Genomic DNA, 14313 nt, shown 5'->3' with positions numbered 1-14313 from the left:
AGCTGTTGCATTGTGAGTGGCTTAGCCAGTCACATGACCTTCACTCAATAAAACCCCAGTTAGTTGGGTCTAGGTCATCCACGATGAGGTATGTAGTTGTTAGCCTAATGGATGAACTGGTAGTGTGATTGTTAAACCTTTGTTAATATGCCAACTAGTTCTTAATAGCAATGTGTTGTTATGAATTCTTAAGCAAAGAACCCATGAAGCAAATACATTACAAAACATGTTAAAAGAATACAGCGAAGATATATTGAAATGATACTGGAAATAGGTTAAAATTGTGAAGAGTGGCTTGAAAAATGTTTTTTTTAATATATCACTGGAACAAAGATGCTTAAAGGGGAGGCTTTAATAGATGTTTCCAAAATTAAGACAGATTATGAGAAGATAAATATTCTATTGATTAGCAAATTGGTAACAAGGAGGCATAGATTCAGGGTTATGATTAGAAGAATAAAGGAGGAAATTAGAAATGTTTTTTTCAACACAGGTTATTAGCTTTACCATAAGTTGACTAATGAGGCGGAGATTATAACATTATTGAAAATGGAATTGGAAAGGTGTTTGAAAAGGAAGACTATGAAAGAATACAAGGAGAGAACAGAGAAATGTGATTAGAGAGTATAGCTATAGTAGCACCAGCATAGGTACGATAAGCCAAATGGCCTAATCATGTGCTGTGTAGGATTCCATTTAGCATTTCGTTGCATTGCAATTTATTTGGCCGTGCCTATTGCAGTAGAGTGTGATTTATTACAAACGTTTCCTTTGAGACATCCGGTGGTGGTGAAACGCGCTATATAAATGCAAGTCTTTCTTTCTTTTCTTATTCCTGTTTATTTTGTGTGCCCTAATTGTCTAGCTTAGCTCAGATATTTAAAGTAGAAAATAAATTATATGAGTACACAATTTATGAAAATTTTCTCATAAGGTATTATAGAAAGGTTGAATACTCTCTCCAGATTCCTGGGGAATACCTGCATCCGGAGGTCCTGTCTGTGTAGACTCTCAGAAGAAAATCACCCTCCATATTTGGCTCTAAGATGGTCGGGATGATGACATAACGTCCTTTTTTCAGGTCCGTTCGCAGGAAAACACTTCGTGTGCCAATATAAACTGAGCCAGACACTTTCGGATACAAATTGTGCAATCTGTACTCTCGGTTGAGTTCCACCTTAAAATGAAAGCAGTGAGGTTTACAGCTGAAAAAAGCTTTAAGCATATTAGATCTCTTTTATCTTGTTTCACCCCTTAGGCCAAATATTCACTACTCCTTATCTGCTTTGCTTCTTCTCCCTTCCAGTCCAGTTTGCTTCTGCCTTGCCATAAAGAGGTACTTAAGCTCTTGTTTCTCAAACCCCCACAGTGCAACAACTGCAGTCCGAGACTCTGAAAAGTAGGAGGTCAAGACTGCCGATCACCTGCTGTACTTGCAGGTTAAAAACATATTTCTACAGAAAGGCAAAAGTCTTACTTTGATCTAGGCAAATTGTTTGCCATGTTGAAATGTTCAAATTCCAGCAGTCAAACACAAGGTAAGAATTAGGATGTAATAACAGAAAGCTCGAGGAACAGCAACTCATTTTTTGTGTAGGCACTTTACAGCCTTCTGGACTCAACATCGAGTTCAACAATTTCAGACCATAACCTCTGCCCCTATTTTTTCCCATGGCAACTGTTGATGATTCTATTATTTTCATTGACACCCTATCTAGACTCATCTTTTTTTTTCTTAACTTGTTCCATTACCATCTCCTTTTGCCTTGCACCATCATCCCTTTGTCTCTTAATCTCTTCTGCCTTCCACCCTATCACAGACCTTCCCTTTTGTTCTTTCCTCCCCTCCCCTCTTTCCCTGTCCCTACACCTGCTTAAAAATCTGCGACATCTCTAACTTTTTCTAGTTCTGATGAAGGGTCATCGACCTGGAATGTTAATCTGTTTCTCTCTCCACAGATGCTGCCTGACCTGCTGAGTATTTCCAGATTTTATTCAGACTTCTTTGGGTCCAATGGCCCTTTCCTGTTCCTAAAAATTCTTAGTTCTTCCCCTCCAGTTGTTCAATTGGTAAAAGTAGGGGATTTAAAAAAAAGGAACCAATCTTGAATAAAAGCAGATATACCTTAATATTATGACCCACTCACTGGCTTTGATTTCAGAGTGCCTATTTATAGAGGTACAAGTAATTCATTCATTTTTGGAATGTAGACAGGTCTCACAACGTGTGATAAGAGTTAATGTCATTTCTCTTGCCTTGAAGATGTTGAAACCGATGACCAGATTCTCTCCTTTGCCTTCTTTCCTGTGAATGCGCTGGTCTCTCTGCTGCAGGGAAATAAGCACCTCATCCTCCTCCTTCGTCACGTCAAACACATACTAGGTAAAAGAGAAAGGAAATGCCTTTCAGTTTGCACTTGCATTCTAGTCAATGGTGCCACCATCACTACTACCCCATGATCAGTTAACATGAAGTGTGCTCTTGCCTTCACAGGAGGCTGCAAAGATCTGGCTTGTGCCTTCTGCAGGGTCAAGGGCATCGATTTGCCTGCAGCTGCTGTAGGCTGCTTCAAGTCTGAACCACTCTGAAAACAGTGGAGTGAGGAGAGTTTGAATGGAACAGAAAGCTAAATACCAAACAACTGAGTCATTCTTGTCCACAAGTTACTGGTCGTCTATGGACTAGTGACAGGACAACTCCTTGAATGATGTTGACGGCACAGGCACGATGGACCAAATGGCCTCAAACTGTGCTGTAAGAATCTATGATTCTAACTAATCCTGTGGCTGTTTGGGTGACTGAAAGAGCCACCCATGTGATTTATTATCTTCCTCCCTCACGCCTTCAAACAAAAATAATTCTGATTTTGAAAACCTTGGGTAGGATTACGAATACTTCTAAATACAGGGATTTAAACTGGTGCGTGTCTAGTAGTAACGTGCTTATTTTGTTATCATGTAATAATTACTCGAGCAGCAGTGTTACTGTCATTTGTCTATGATGTGATAACCAGCTGTAGTTTTGAAACACTTATGGAAGACTGGGAATCAATGGTAAGGTCTGCAAATTAATTTGAAGAGTTTGGCTTAACTTTCATTTGGGCTGTTTATGACATTATCTGAACACTTTGATTCAAGAGACAGCTCCGCACTTGAGTTCTTCGTAGGTGAGCCCTGAAATGGTTTCCATAGCTACCATATTGAGCTCGAGAAAACTCACCCGATAACAAAAGTGAGATCTACTGCAATCACTGTGGCTTAATTAGCACAGAATAATATTGCCATATACTTTACAGGATGATAGAATATATATAGAATAGCAGTTAAGCTACAGTAAATATACAGGATAGCACACAGGCTGCAATGACTATATAAGATAAAAAGATTGTAATGATTATATAGGATACAACCAGTGAACATACATGATAGGTGTTAGCCTTGGCTCTGAGCCAGAAGGTTAGAGGTACAAAACCCACTGTAGAGATTTGAGCATATTACCCAGGCTGGCATTTTAGTGCAGCACCAAGAGACTGCTGCACTGACAGAATGCTGCTGTTAGAGGTGCCATCTGTCAGATGAGACGTTAAACCAAGGCTCCGTCTGGATGTAAATGACCATTTGATACTATCTGAAGAAAAGCAGGGGAGTTCTCCTCAGGTCCTGGCCTATATTGATCCATCAACTGACATCACTAAAACAGATGAGTTGGTCATTTATCTCTCTGCTGTGTGTGTGAGCTTGTTCTGTGCAAATTGGCTGCTGATTACATTTCAAAAGTACTTCATTGACTGTGAAGCACTTTGGAATGTTCTGCGGCCATGAATGGCACTATATAAATGCAATGCAAGTTTGTTCTTTTTCTTAGCACACAGGCTGCAATCATATAGTATAGTATATAGCATAGAGGTGGCGGGGTTTAGGGAGGGAATTACAGTATATGGGGCCTAGGTGCTGAAGGCATGTGAGATGAAAGAGGAGGAGGAGAGGGAGGTGGAGAGGCAGAGAGGTTTAGGGAGGGTACTCCAGAGCACAGCTGCTAACGGTAGGGAGTGGGGAATGCACAAGAGGTCAACATCAGAGTAATGGAAAGATCGCATATATGAATTAAATTATACCCTCTAATGAATTCAAGATGATCATTTCATCTCGGATTAGATAATGTTTAAAACTGATGCAGTTTTTCCCTTGTTAGTTCTAGGAAATAGAGCACGTTTTCTTTTCAGGCACCCAGTGTCAGCATCAAGCACTACTAGTTAAGTATAGTGCAGTTAGATCTAAGATAAAGTTCCCGCAACAAGATTAAAAGAGCAACCCCTATTTCACCAATGTGGCATTTCCAATTTCCCCACTCAAGCCAGTATATCCTTATCCGAGTGAGAATGACAATTTCGTGACAATTAATTCCAAATTAAGGGTAGTTTTGAGTTCTAAGCTTTTGTCTGTTAGAACTCTAGACTGTTCAAATTTATTTCATCCAGGAACCTTACAGCCAACAGACAGAGGAAACATTTATCCTACCAGTCTGGGATATTTTGAACGCATGCACAGGTGAAGAAAGGCAGTGTGTAACACAACATGACCCAGGAGCTTCACAGACAGCCTGTGCACAAGAGCAACTCAGTTCTTCTGATGGAAAGCATCCTGACAGACTATCTATCCTGCAAGCTTTGACGAACACTTGGGGGGAGAAATTTGGTTGTATAGTGCCCCTCGCAAGGGATGCTAGAGGGGCGTTAAAAGGTTTGCAGCCACGAGTGCCGACATTAGCACCGGTCGGCAAATTCAGTGTGATGGTACCGGCAGCGCTGAGGAGTATTGTCCGGGAGCGTAGTGCCGGTGTGCAATGCCCCCGGTATCGACACAGAAGCAAAATTTGTTTTACACTGCATTCATAGCGCCCCGTAGTGACACCGCCCGAGAAAGCTGGCGTACAGAGCTGTCCCGGGGCGCTAAGGAAAGGAATGACTGCATGAGGTCAGTGTGAGTGATATTTGTTTTTGCAATTTAACTTTATTTGGGGTGAGTAATGTGTAGGGAATGTTATTAGTGTTTTTTGTTCCAATTTTGTTTTTGCAGGGAGGCCTCTCTTATGGCGCTATGAAGCCAGCTCTTTAGCTCGAGATATAAGAACATAAGAATTAGGAACAGGAGTAGGCCATCTAACCCCTCGAGCCTACTCCGCCATTCAAAAAGATCATGGTTGATCTGGCCGTGGACTCAGCTCCACTTACCCGCCCGCTCCCCATAACCCTTAATTCCCTTATTGGTTAAAAATCTATCTATCTGTGACTTGAATACATTCAATGAGCTAGCCTCAACTGCTTCCTTGGGCAGAGAATTCCACAGATTCACAACCCTCTGGGAGAAGAAATTCCTTCTCAACTCGGTTTTAAATTGGCTCCCCCGTATTTTGAGGCTGTGCCCCCTAGTTCTAGTCTCCCCGACCAGTGGAAACAACCTCTCTGCCTCTATCTTGTCTATCCCTTTCATTATTTTAAATGTTTCTATAAGATCACCCCTCATCCTTCTGAACTCCAACGAGTAAAGACCCAGTCTACTCAATCTATCATCATAAGATAACCTCCTCATCTCCGGAATCAGCCTAGTGAATCGTCTCTGTACCCCCTCCATGGCCAGTATATCCTTCCTTAAGTAAGGTGACCAAAACTGCACGCAGTACTCCAGATGCGGCCTCACCAATACCCTGTACAGTTGCAGCAGGACCTCCCTGCTTTTGTACTCCATCCCTCTCGCAATGAAGGCCAACATTCCATTCGCCTTCCTGATTACCTGCTGCACCTGCAAACTAACTTTTTGGGATTCATACACAAGGACCCCCAGGTCCCTCTACACCGCAGCATGTTGTAATTTCTCCCCATTCAAATAATATTCCCTTTTACTGTTTTTTTCCCCAAGGTGGATGACCACACATTTTCCGACATTGTATTCCATCTGCCAAACCTTAGCCCATTCGCTTAACCTATCTAAATCTCTTTGCAGCCTCTCTGTGTCCTCTACACAACCCGCTTCCCCATAATCTTTGTGTCATCTGCAAATTTTGTTACACTACACTCTGTCCCCTCTTCCAGGTCATCTATGTATATTGTAAACAGTTGTGGTCCCAGCACCGATCCCTGTGGCACACCACTAACCACCGATTTCCAACCCGAAAAGGACCCATTTATCCCAACTCTCTGCTTTCTGTTAGCCAGCCAATTCTCGATCCATGCTAATACATTTCCTCTGACTCCGCGTACCTTTATCTTCTGCAGTAACCTTTTGTGGGGCACCTTATCGAATGCCTTTTGGAAATCTAAATACACCACACCCATCGGTACACCTCTATCCACCATGCTCGTTATATCCTCAAAGAATTCCAATAAATTAGTTAAACATGATTTCCCCTTCATGAATCCATGTTGCGTCTGTTTGATTACACTGTTCCTATCTAGATGTCCCGCTATTTTTTCCTTTATGATAGCTTCAAACATTTTCCCCACTACAGATGTTAAACTATGCAGTTGCTCACTCGGCCTAGTGCCCTGAGAGAAGTGTGGAATGCTTCTCTTAGTGCTCCACTCCACTGTCAGGGCGCAAAAACTGAATTTTGCTATCCCCATCGTTAAAAAATTTCCGACACTAAATTTAGCGACATTAGCGCCTTAGGAAACATCCAACCAAATTTCTAGCCCTTGGAGTATCCCACCTGTGGGTTCTGCAGGAACGTACGCAGGAAGTTGGTGCAGCCCCCTGCACGGTTCAGTAGTGGGTCTTCATGTCTTCTCCAAGCCCCGCGCAGTATCACCTGGTCCCAGGTCTTGCGAATACTCAGGTAGGACGTGTTTATCAGCCGACACACGATTACATTGGTGAAGTGTTTACACCAGTCTTCAAATGCCATCCTTAGATAAAATCCAGAGAGACAGGCCTATATGAAATTTATGGACAAGCTAACGAACACAGAGAGTACACTTTACCCAGTTTTCATTCTTCAGCATTGTAAATGATAGGCCTGCTGCATGCTCCATCATTTTTTAAGAATTACATCTGTCACAACAGTAGTACAATCTTGCTAAGTTTCCTTACAATGAAAGGCCAACAGCATTTTGGCATTCGATGGGGACGAATTGCATCAGAAAGGAAAGGATCAGAGTTATGATGTGGAATACATACCTTGCTATCATTTGTTGCTGGTGGATCAGCCTTTTTTTACACTTGAAACCCCAGTGAAGGTCCAAGGCCCATAGTACAGGACGTCATCAATGTTGAAAAGAATAGGAGGGATGACTCAGCAAATGAAACAGAGGTTGCTGACACTTGCTGAAATATTATTCCATGGGCACCAACACCTTTTCTGCACCTCATTTACTTTAAATTTGAACTTTGGAAGGTGAATTACAGGTGCTGAAACTTTAAGGTGATTGGCAACAGAGCCAAAGGCGACATGAGGAAAATCTTTTTTACACAGTGAGTGGTTAGGATCTGGAATCCACTGCCTGAAAGGGTGGCGGAGGCAGACAATCATGGCTTTCAAAAGCGGGTTGGATAAGTACCTGAAGGAAAAAGTTTTGCAGGGCTACGGGGAAAGGGCGGGGGGGGGGGGGTGGGACTAGCTGAGCTGCTCCTGCAGGTGCTCGATGGGCCAAAGGGCCTTCTTCCATGCTGTAACCATGCTATGATTCTATGAAACACAATGTTTTCAAATTTGGGGATGAATTTTATCATCTTCAAGTTGAAAAATATCAGGGATGGCACATTTTTTCCAGTTGTCATCTAATATAGAACAGCTGATGACAGAGTAAAGCTCCCTTGACAATTTGGCCAACAATTGATCTTAGCCTGAGCCACAAGGAGCACCCCCAGCATGTAGCAATATGAAGTCCCTACTTGCCACACCAGTCACCCTTACGCTGTATTACTGTGCACGCTGACCTACATCGGCTCCTGGTCCAACAATGGCTCGATTTTAAAATTCTCATCATTTTTTTCAAATCTCTCCATGGCCTCGCCCCTCCCTATCTCTGTAGCTAATCAACACAACAACTCTCCAAGGTCTCTGCGCTCCTCCAATTCTGGCCTCTTACGCATCCCCAATTTTAATCTTCTTCTTAGGCGGTCCCTCGAATCGAGGATGACTTGCTTCCATGCTAAAAAGGGATGAGTTCAATGATTTCACAGGTGTTTCAATAAAGGCCCTAATATTCCAGGTCTGAGAACTGCATATTGAAGGGTGGAAGATGCCTGTGCATGGATTTTTTAACGTGTGGTGGCCGTTGCACACCAGCCACCAAACGGGCTTGACAGAGCTTGGTCTTGGTCCAATGGCAAGGGCTAACCAAGACGACTGAAGACCAGCTCTGCTGCACGGACCTAGTGTGTACACATACCGCAGTGTGGGCTGGCCCATGCTGCCCCTGGACTCTTCTGGGCCCCGATCACATCGCTCTGCAATCTCTTGCCGCTCTTTCACCCCGATCTCGCCGATCCTGCTGTACCTGCCCACACTCCAATCACCGACCTGGGTTATGGTGACATCCAATCCAGTCACCTTCTTCACAGCCGTCGCCCTCCTGGACCAGCTCGTGCTGTACCCTGCAGTGGTATGCCACCATGCTGCTCCCAGGCCGCCGCTCGCCGCTCCCTCCAAGGCCCCGACCTGTCTCCGATGCTCCCCCACCTACGTGGGAACATCAGTGGCAGGTCGGGACCCTAAAAGGAGCGGCGTGCGGTGGCCTGGGAGCAGTGCAGTGGCCCCTACCATCACCATCCTGGGGGTCACCGTTAACCAGAAACTTAACTGGACCAGCCACATAAATACTGTGGCAACAAGAGCAGGTCAGGGGCTGGGTATTCTACGGCGAGTGACTCACCTTCTGGCTCCCCAAAGCCTTTCCACCATCTACAAGGCACAATTTTAATCACTCTACCATTGGCAGCTGTGCATTCAGCTGCCTTGGGCCCTAACCTCTGAAATTCCCTCTGTTGTGTCTTTGGATGCTCTGATAATGACTCCACGAGGCAATGTATTGTACTTAAACTGTAGTGACCTTAGTCCATTTAATATAACTCCAGAGTAAGGATCACACATAGTGGCCTGCCTTTTATACTAGGCCTGGCCCACCTGTACAGGTAACCTACAAGTTTCCCACTGCAGTGCCCTCTGGTGGCACACCTTAGTGACCATACAGCTGGTATACAAGTTTCCCATAGTAGTGCCCTCTGGTGGCACATCATATGTAATAGTACAGGCAATAACATGTCTAGATACATGACATCACTCTCCCCCAAGTCCTTAGTGCAAATCGCCTTCATGCATTGACTGTGCTCTGGGCTTGGCTCTATCTGGTTGACCCTTTGAAGGTTGTTTCCATCTTGGATTAGCAGGTGGTGTTTTGTTGGCAGTAGAGGTGCTGGTGGTCTCTGCTAGTGAGTCCATGACCACTCCATTCTCTCCCCCCCACATATAGATTATGCTGGTGGCTAGTTACATTCATATGCATTCAAGTCCAGAAAAAAAAATGTTACATTTACATCGTTACATTTGTGGTACAGTTGTGAGGTAAGTACATTTGACTGGTGAGGTACATTCTTGATACACACTTGGACTCAGTGCAGGTGTCAGGACAAACTAGTTCCTGAACTGCTGGATAGTGTCCAGGTAGTCTGGTGGCAGCGCGGTGCCCAGTGCTGGCAGTGAGAACCCGGTTGGCTCACGTTGTCTGCTCTCGTTGCCTTTTCCATTGCTCCTAGCGTAGGGCAGGTTCACGGGTGCCTGTGACCTCCCTGTCCTTTCCTTGCGCCCCGGGTTGCTGCTGTTCCCTGAGGGGCAGTCGTCTGGCAGTGAACAGGGAACTGCTGACTCGCTTGCCTGGGCGTTATTTGGGTTGGGATCCTGGCTGGCCCCAGCCCCATTTGGGAGGACTGTTGCGGGTGACCCTTCGTTCCCGGGTGCAGCCTTAGTGGCGATAGGGTCTGGGGGCTACGCCTTAGCACGGTTTCCTCTTTCAGGCTCATGGCGGTTGGTGCCATCAGGTACCTGAGCAGTGGAGCAGATCCAGGAGCAGGGTATCGATATCGGTACCGTTGCCCTCCTGAGATCGCTTGCTCTGTAGCTTGTATATATTGGCTGCTTGTGGCCACACTCTATGGTGCATGACTCTGGTCCCAGGGACGCAGGCTACAGGGTAGCCCACTGGACCTGTGTGCCCCCGATGGGTGTTTGCCCGCTACATAATCAGAATACAGTTGAAATCCTACTTCGCACAATGTTTAATTTTTCATTGTAGATAAACTGTAGCTCCGATCACAATTGCATGACTTTTCTTTACTTATTACGTATATAAAACTCTGATCATCAATTACAAGCTTTACATTTAACTCACAGTTGCTATTACATTGATTGAGAATGTGGAACTGTCCCTTTAAGTGTGGTGGGTTGCTGGCCTCCTTTAAGAGAGCCTTGCTTTCTTTACCCCAATCCTCTTCTTCGTTTGGTGCCACGTGTTGCTCCATCAGCGCTGCACCTCGTGGTCTGGCGGCCGCCATCTTTTTCTTCAGCGTATCACCTCGTGGTTTGGGCGCCATCTTTCTTCCCTCCACGATGTCGACTGCAGTGATCCTCTTCTCCCCGGGTTCTGCCACTGAAGCTGGGAAGTCGCCTCTGGATCCGATTTTCTTCCTCCAGAGTCCTGCCACTAGAGCCTGGAAGGTGTGTTCGGGGCGTCTCAGCTGGATCATCTCCACGCAGTCATGCTGAGCGGTCTGTGCCTCAGGTGCTGTGCTGGTCTGTTCTCTGGTGCCGGATCCAACCTCAGGTGGGGGTTTGTTTTGCCTCTGAGCACAAGGCATGTCGATCACTGGAGGGGTGAAATCTTCCCAGCTCCAATGGATCTTCTCCATCCACCTTCTTCCAAGTAGCGTTGGTCCATCACCTGCAACAATCCACAATGGTAACTTGTGCACCACGCCATCGTGGAGTACCTTAACATTTGCACTACCAACGACTGGGATAAGTTCATTGGTGTAGGTGAGCAGCTTTGCCTGAACCGGGACCAATTTGGGTCGTTCAGCTTGATTTTCCCATAGCCTCTCAAAGGCTTCTTGATTCATTACTGACTGGCTCGCCCACGTGTCCACTTCCATGAAGACTGGAACGCCGTTTATCTCGACTTCCATCCTCAATGGGGAACATTCTGTGGTGCAGGTAAACATGCCATATACCTCATCGTGGGGCTGAGCTGCCTCTCTGATTATCACTTCATAATCCGCGCTGGATTCATGGCCATCTGCAGACTTTTCTTCAACACAGTGAGTCATATTTCTTTTACACATTCGCTGGAGGTGGCCATTTGTGCTGCAGCCTTTACACACATATTCCTTAAAACGACACTAGTGAGCCCTGTGAATCCCTCCGCAATGCCAGTATGGTGCTACTCGATTAGCTCCCCTTCGACGGATTCTGAGTTAAGGGACTTCGGTGCCTGTTCTCTCTCCCCTGAGGAGATTCACGTTCGACAGTCCAGCCTCTAAAAGGCACCATTCTGTGTACAGTACTTGCCGGGTTTGAGTCCTGAGGATGAGTCATCCGCCTAGAACCGCAGGTCGAAGTCATGAATTTCTGGCTCATGGTGATGGCCTTCAGCAGTGTGACTGTGGTATCTGGAGATAGTAGCTTATGAAGAAGGCCCTCATGGCCAATTCCGATGACAAAGATATCCCGCAGTGCTTCGGTGATGTGGTCGCCGAAATCACACGGTGCCGTCAGCCTCCTGAGGTTTGCAGCATATTTCGCGATTTCCTGGCCTTCGGGCCGTCGGTGGGTATAAAACCGGTGTCTGGCTGTGAGGATGCTCTCCTTGGCCTTGAGTTGCTCTTGGATCAGCGTTACAAGCTCCTCATATGTCTTGGTCGTTGTCTTCGCTGGTGCCAGCAAGGCCATAGACGGTGGGCCTACAACTGGTTAGCAGGATAGCTCTGCGCTTATCAGCCAGTGTGGCCGGATTGTCGCCTGCCAGGTCATTTGCTGTGAAGAAATGGTTGAGCCTCTCCACAAAGGCGTCCCAATCATCACCATCGGTGAACTGCTGCAATGTGCCAAGGTTAGCCATATTCGCGTGAAAGTCCGTAATCTCGTCGCCAATTGTTGTGTCTTTGGATGCACTGATAATGACTCCACGAGGCAATGTATTGCACTTGAACTGTAGTGACATTAGTCCATTTAATATAACTCCAGAGTGAGATCACACATGGGTGGCCTGCCTTTTATACTAGGCCTGGCCCACCTGTACAGATAACCTACAAGTCTCCCACTGCAGTGCCCTCTGGTGGCACACCTTAGTGACCATACAGCTGGTGTACAAGTTTCCCATCGTAGTGCTCTCTGGTGGCACATCATATGTAATAGTACATGTCGAGATACATGACACCCTCCCTATACTTCTCTTCTATATGCCACTCCTTAAAACCTACATTTTTGACTAAGCTTTTGCTCACCTGTCCTAATATCTCCTTGTGTGGTTTGGGATGTTTTTCTATGTGAAAGGTGCTTTACAAATGCAAATTGTTATTGTTGTTTGTTTTTGTCTCTGAATACGATCGTCAAGTTTGGACCAGTTGGGTTAAGTTTGTACTCTGGGCTTGTGATCACAGAAATTAGGTTGTGACTGCCAAAATGCATTTTAAAAGAATCCCGACAGCCTAATAGACAGAGAATGTTTCATTGTTTCAAGTTAAGCCTTATTTGAATCCAGGCCTCTAAGATGAAAGGGGTAACATGCTTTACTCACTCCACCATCTAGTCTCCCTAAATAGTTTGTTAAATGACTTGTCTCAGTGGTAGCAGTCTTGACTCTGAATCAGATATTGTGGGTTTCAAGCCCAACCCAGGACAGACTGCTGCATTGTCAGTGGTGCCGTTTTTGAATGAGAAGTTAAACCAAGGCCCTGTCTGCCTGTTTAGGTGGACATAAAAGACTTAATGGCACTATTTGAAGAAGAACATGGGAGTTCTCCTGATGTCCTGGGCAACACTTATCCTTCAATCAACAGCAGCAAAACAGATTAACTGGTCATTTAACTCATTGCTGTTTGTAGGATCTTGCTATGTGCAAATTGGCTGTCACGGTTACCTGTATAACATTGGCAAATATATAATTTTCTGGCTGTGAAAGAGTTTAGGACAGCCTGAGGGCATGAAAAGTGCAATATAAATGTAATTCTTTCTTCTCTTGTTGGGAAAATAAATCTTGCACCTCAGGAGAGGGTGTGTGTGAAAATGCAGTGGAGAAATCTGATAGACTATGATAGCCAATCAGTCTTTAAGATCAGATGTAAGTAGCTGGCATACAAATATAAGGGGCATTTTTGCAACTTTGTGCTCATGGATGGGAGCCTGATCTGCTGAATGAATATATTGGCAGTTCAGGCATTCTGTGCATGACTTTTGACAGAATTTAGAATATGTGCTCTTGGTGGGTGAGGCACGCAACCAAGAGCGCAAAATCGGAAAAGTCCCAAAGCACTTTGGGGGGGGGGGGGGCAGGGGGGTGGCAATTTTCACCATATACTTTAAGCGCTAAGGATCCTTCGAGGTGGCCAAGATGGAGTCTTAAGCCACTCAACTCGCATTTAGGATAAGGCGCCATCTTGGTAAAGGAGTTGAAGCTTGCGCAGGGAATGGCCGCCCGGAGGATCGTTAAGGAACTGATTGCCACTTAAATTGCCTGCTAGCACTCATTAAAGAGGCTGCATAGCATGTTGGTGTTTAGCACTTGAACTAAAACCGTCTCCTAATAGCAATCGGTTGAACAGGAGTAAACAAGTCCTTGCTGAGGATTTCGAGCACTACCTAAAGGCATATTCACCTTTCGCTGTTCATTTGCTGCTGGTGGTTTGAAGAGGACTTTTGAAACACATCGGGAGACTTTCTGGGACAGTTTGTCAAGACTTCACCAACACTCTATCATCATTTATTCTGGAAATTCTCTGAGGACTTCACCTAAAAAGGGTAAGCACTGTGCTACTCTACCTTATCGGATGCCTTATAGGAGTCACCAGGAGAAATGGAGTGCTTGATCATGGGCATCTTTGTCTGTAGGATAAATTTGAGGAGGACATGAGGTCAGGCAGATCAGCACCAGCTGCTGCAAGAGAGAAGGACATGAAGGACAGGAGAGCGAGATGGACTCCTTTCTCCCTGTGGGTACAGGGCAGCCCTCCTCCTCTGGACCTCTTCCACCAGGACCTCCAGTGTGGCATCCAAGAACCTGTGCACCCTCTCCCTTGGTCCCTGAGCTGTTCTGAAACCTGCCGCTG

General features: G+C 45.4%; 1 protein-coding gene across 1 annotated transcript in view; it reads right to left on the bottom strand.

Moving 5' to 3' along the window:
* Positions 1-14313, bottom strand: part of LOC139265113 (calpain-5-like) — a 228259-nt gene that overhangs the window by 34146 nt on the left and 179800 nt on the right. The window contains exons 8-10 of the mRNA XM_070882021.1: positions 6707-6902; positions 2257-2379; positions 981-1177 (exon numbers count right to left, since the gene is read on the bottom strand). Coding sequence (XP_070738122.1) covers positions 981-1177; positions 2257-2379; positions 6707-6902 — 516 coding nt within the window. The remainder of the gene's footprint in view (positions 1-980; positions 1178-2256; positions 2380-6706; positions 6903-14313) is intronic.

Source organism: Pristiophorus japonicus, chromosome 6 (genome assembly GCF_044704955.1).
Source record: "Pristiophorus japonicus isolate sPriJap1 chromosome 6, sPriJap1.hap1, whole genome shotgun sequence".
NCBI lineage: Eukaryota > Metazoa > Chordata > Chondrichthyes > Pristiophoridae > Pristiophorus > Pristiophorus japonicus.
This window is presented reverse-complemented; position numbering and strand designations above follow the sequence as displayed.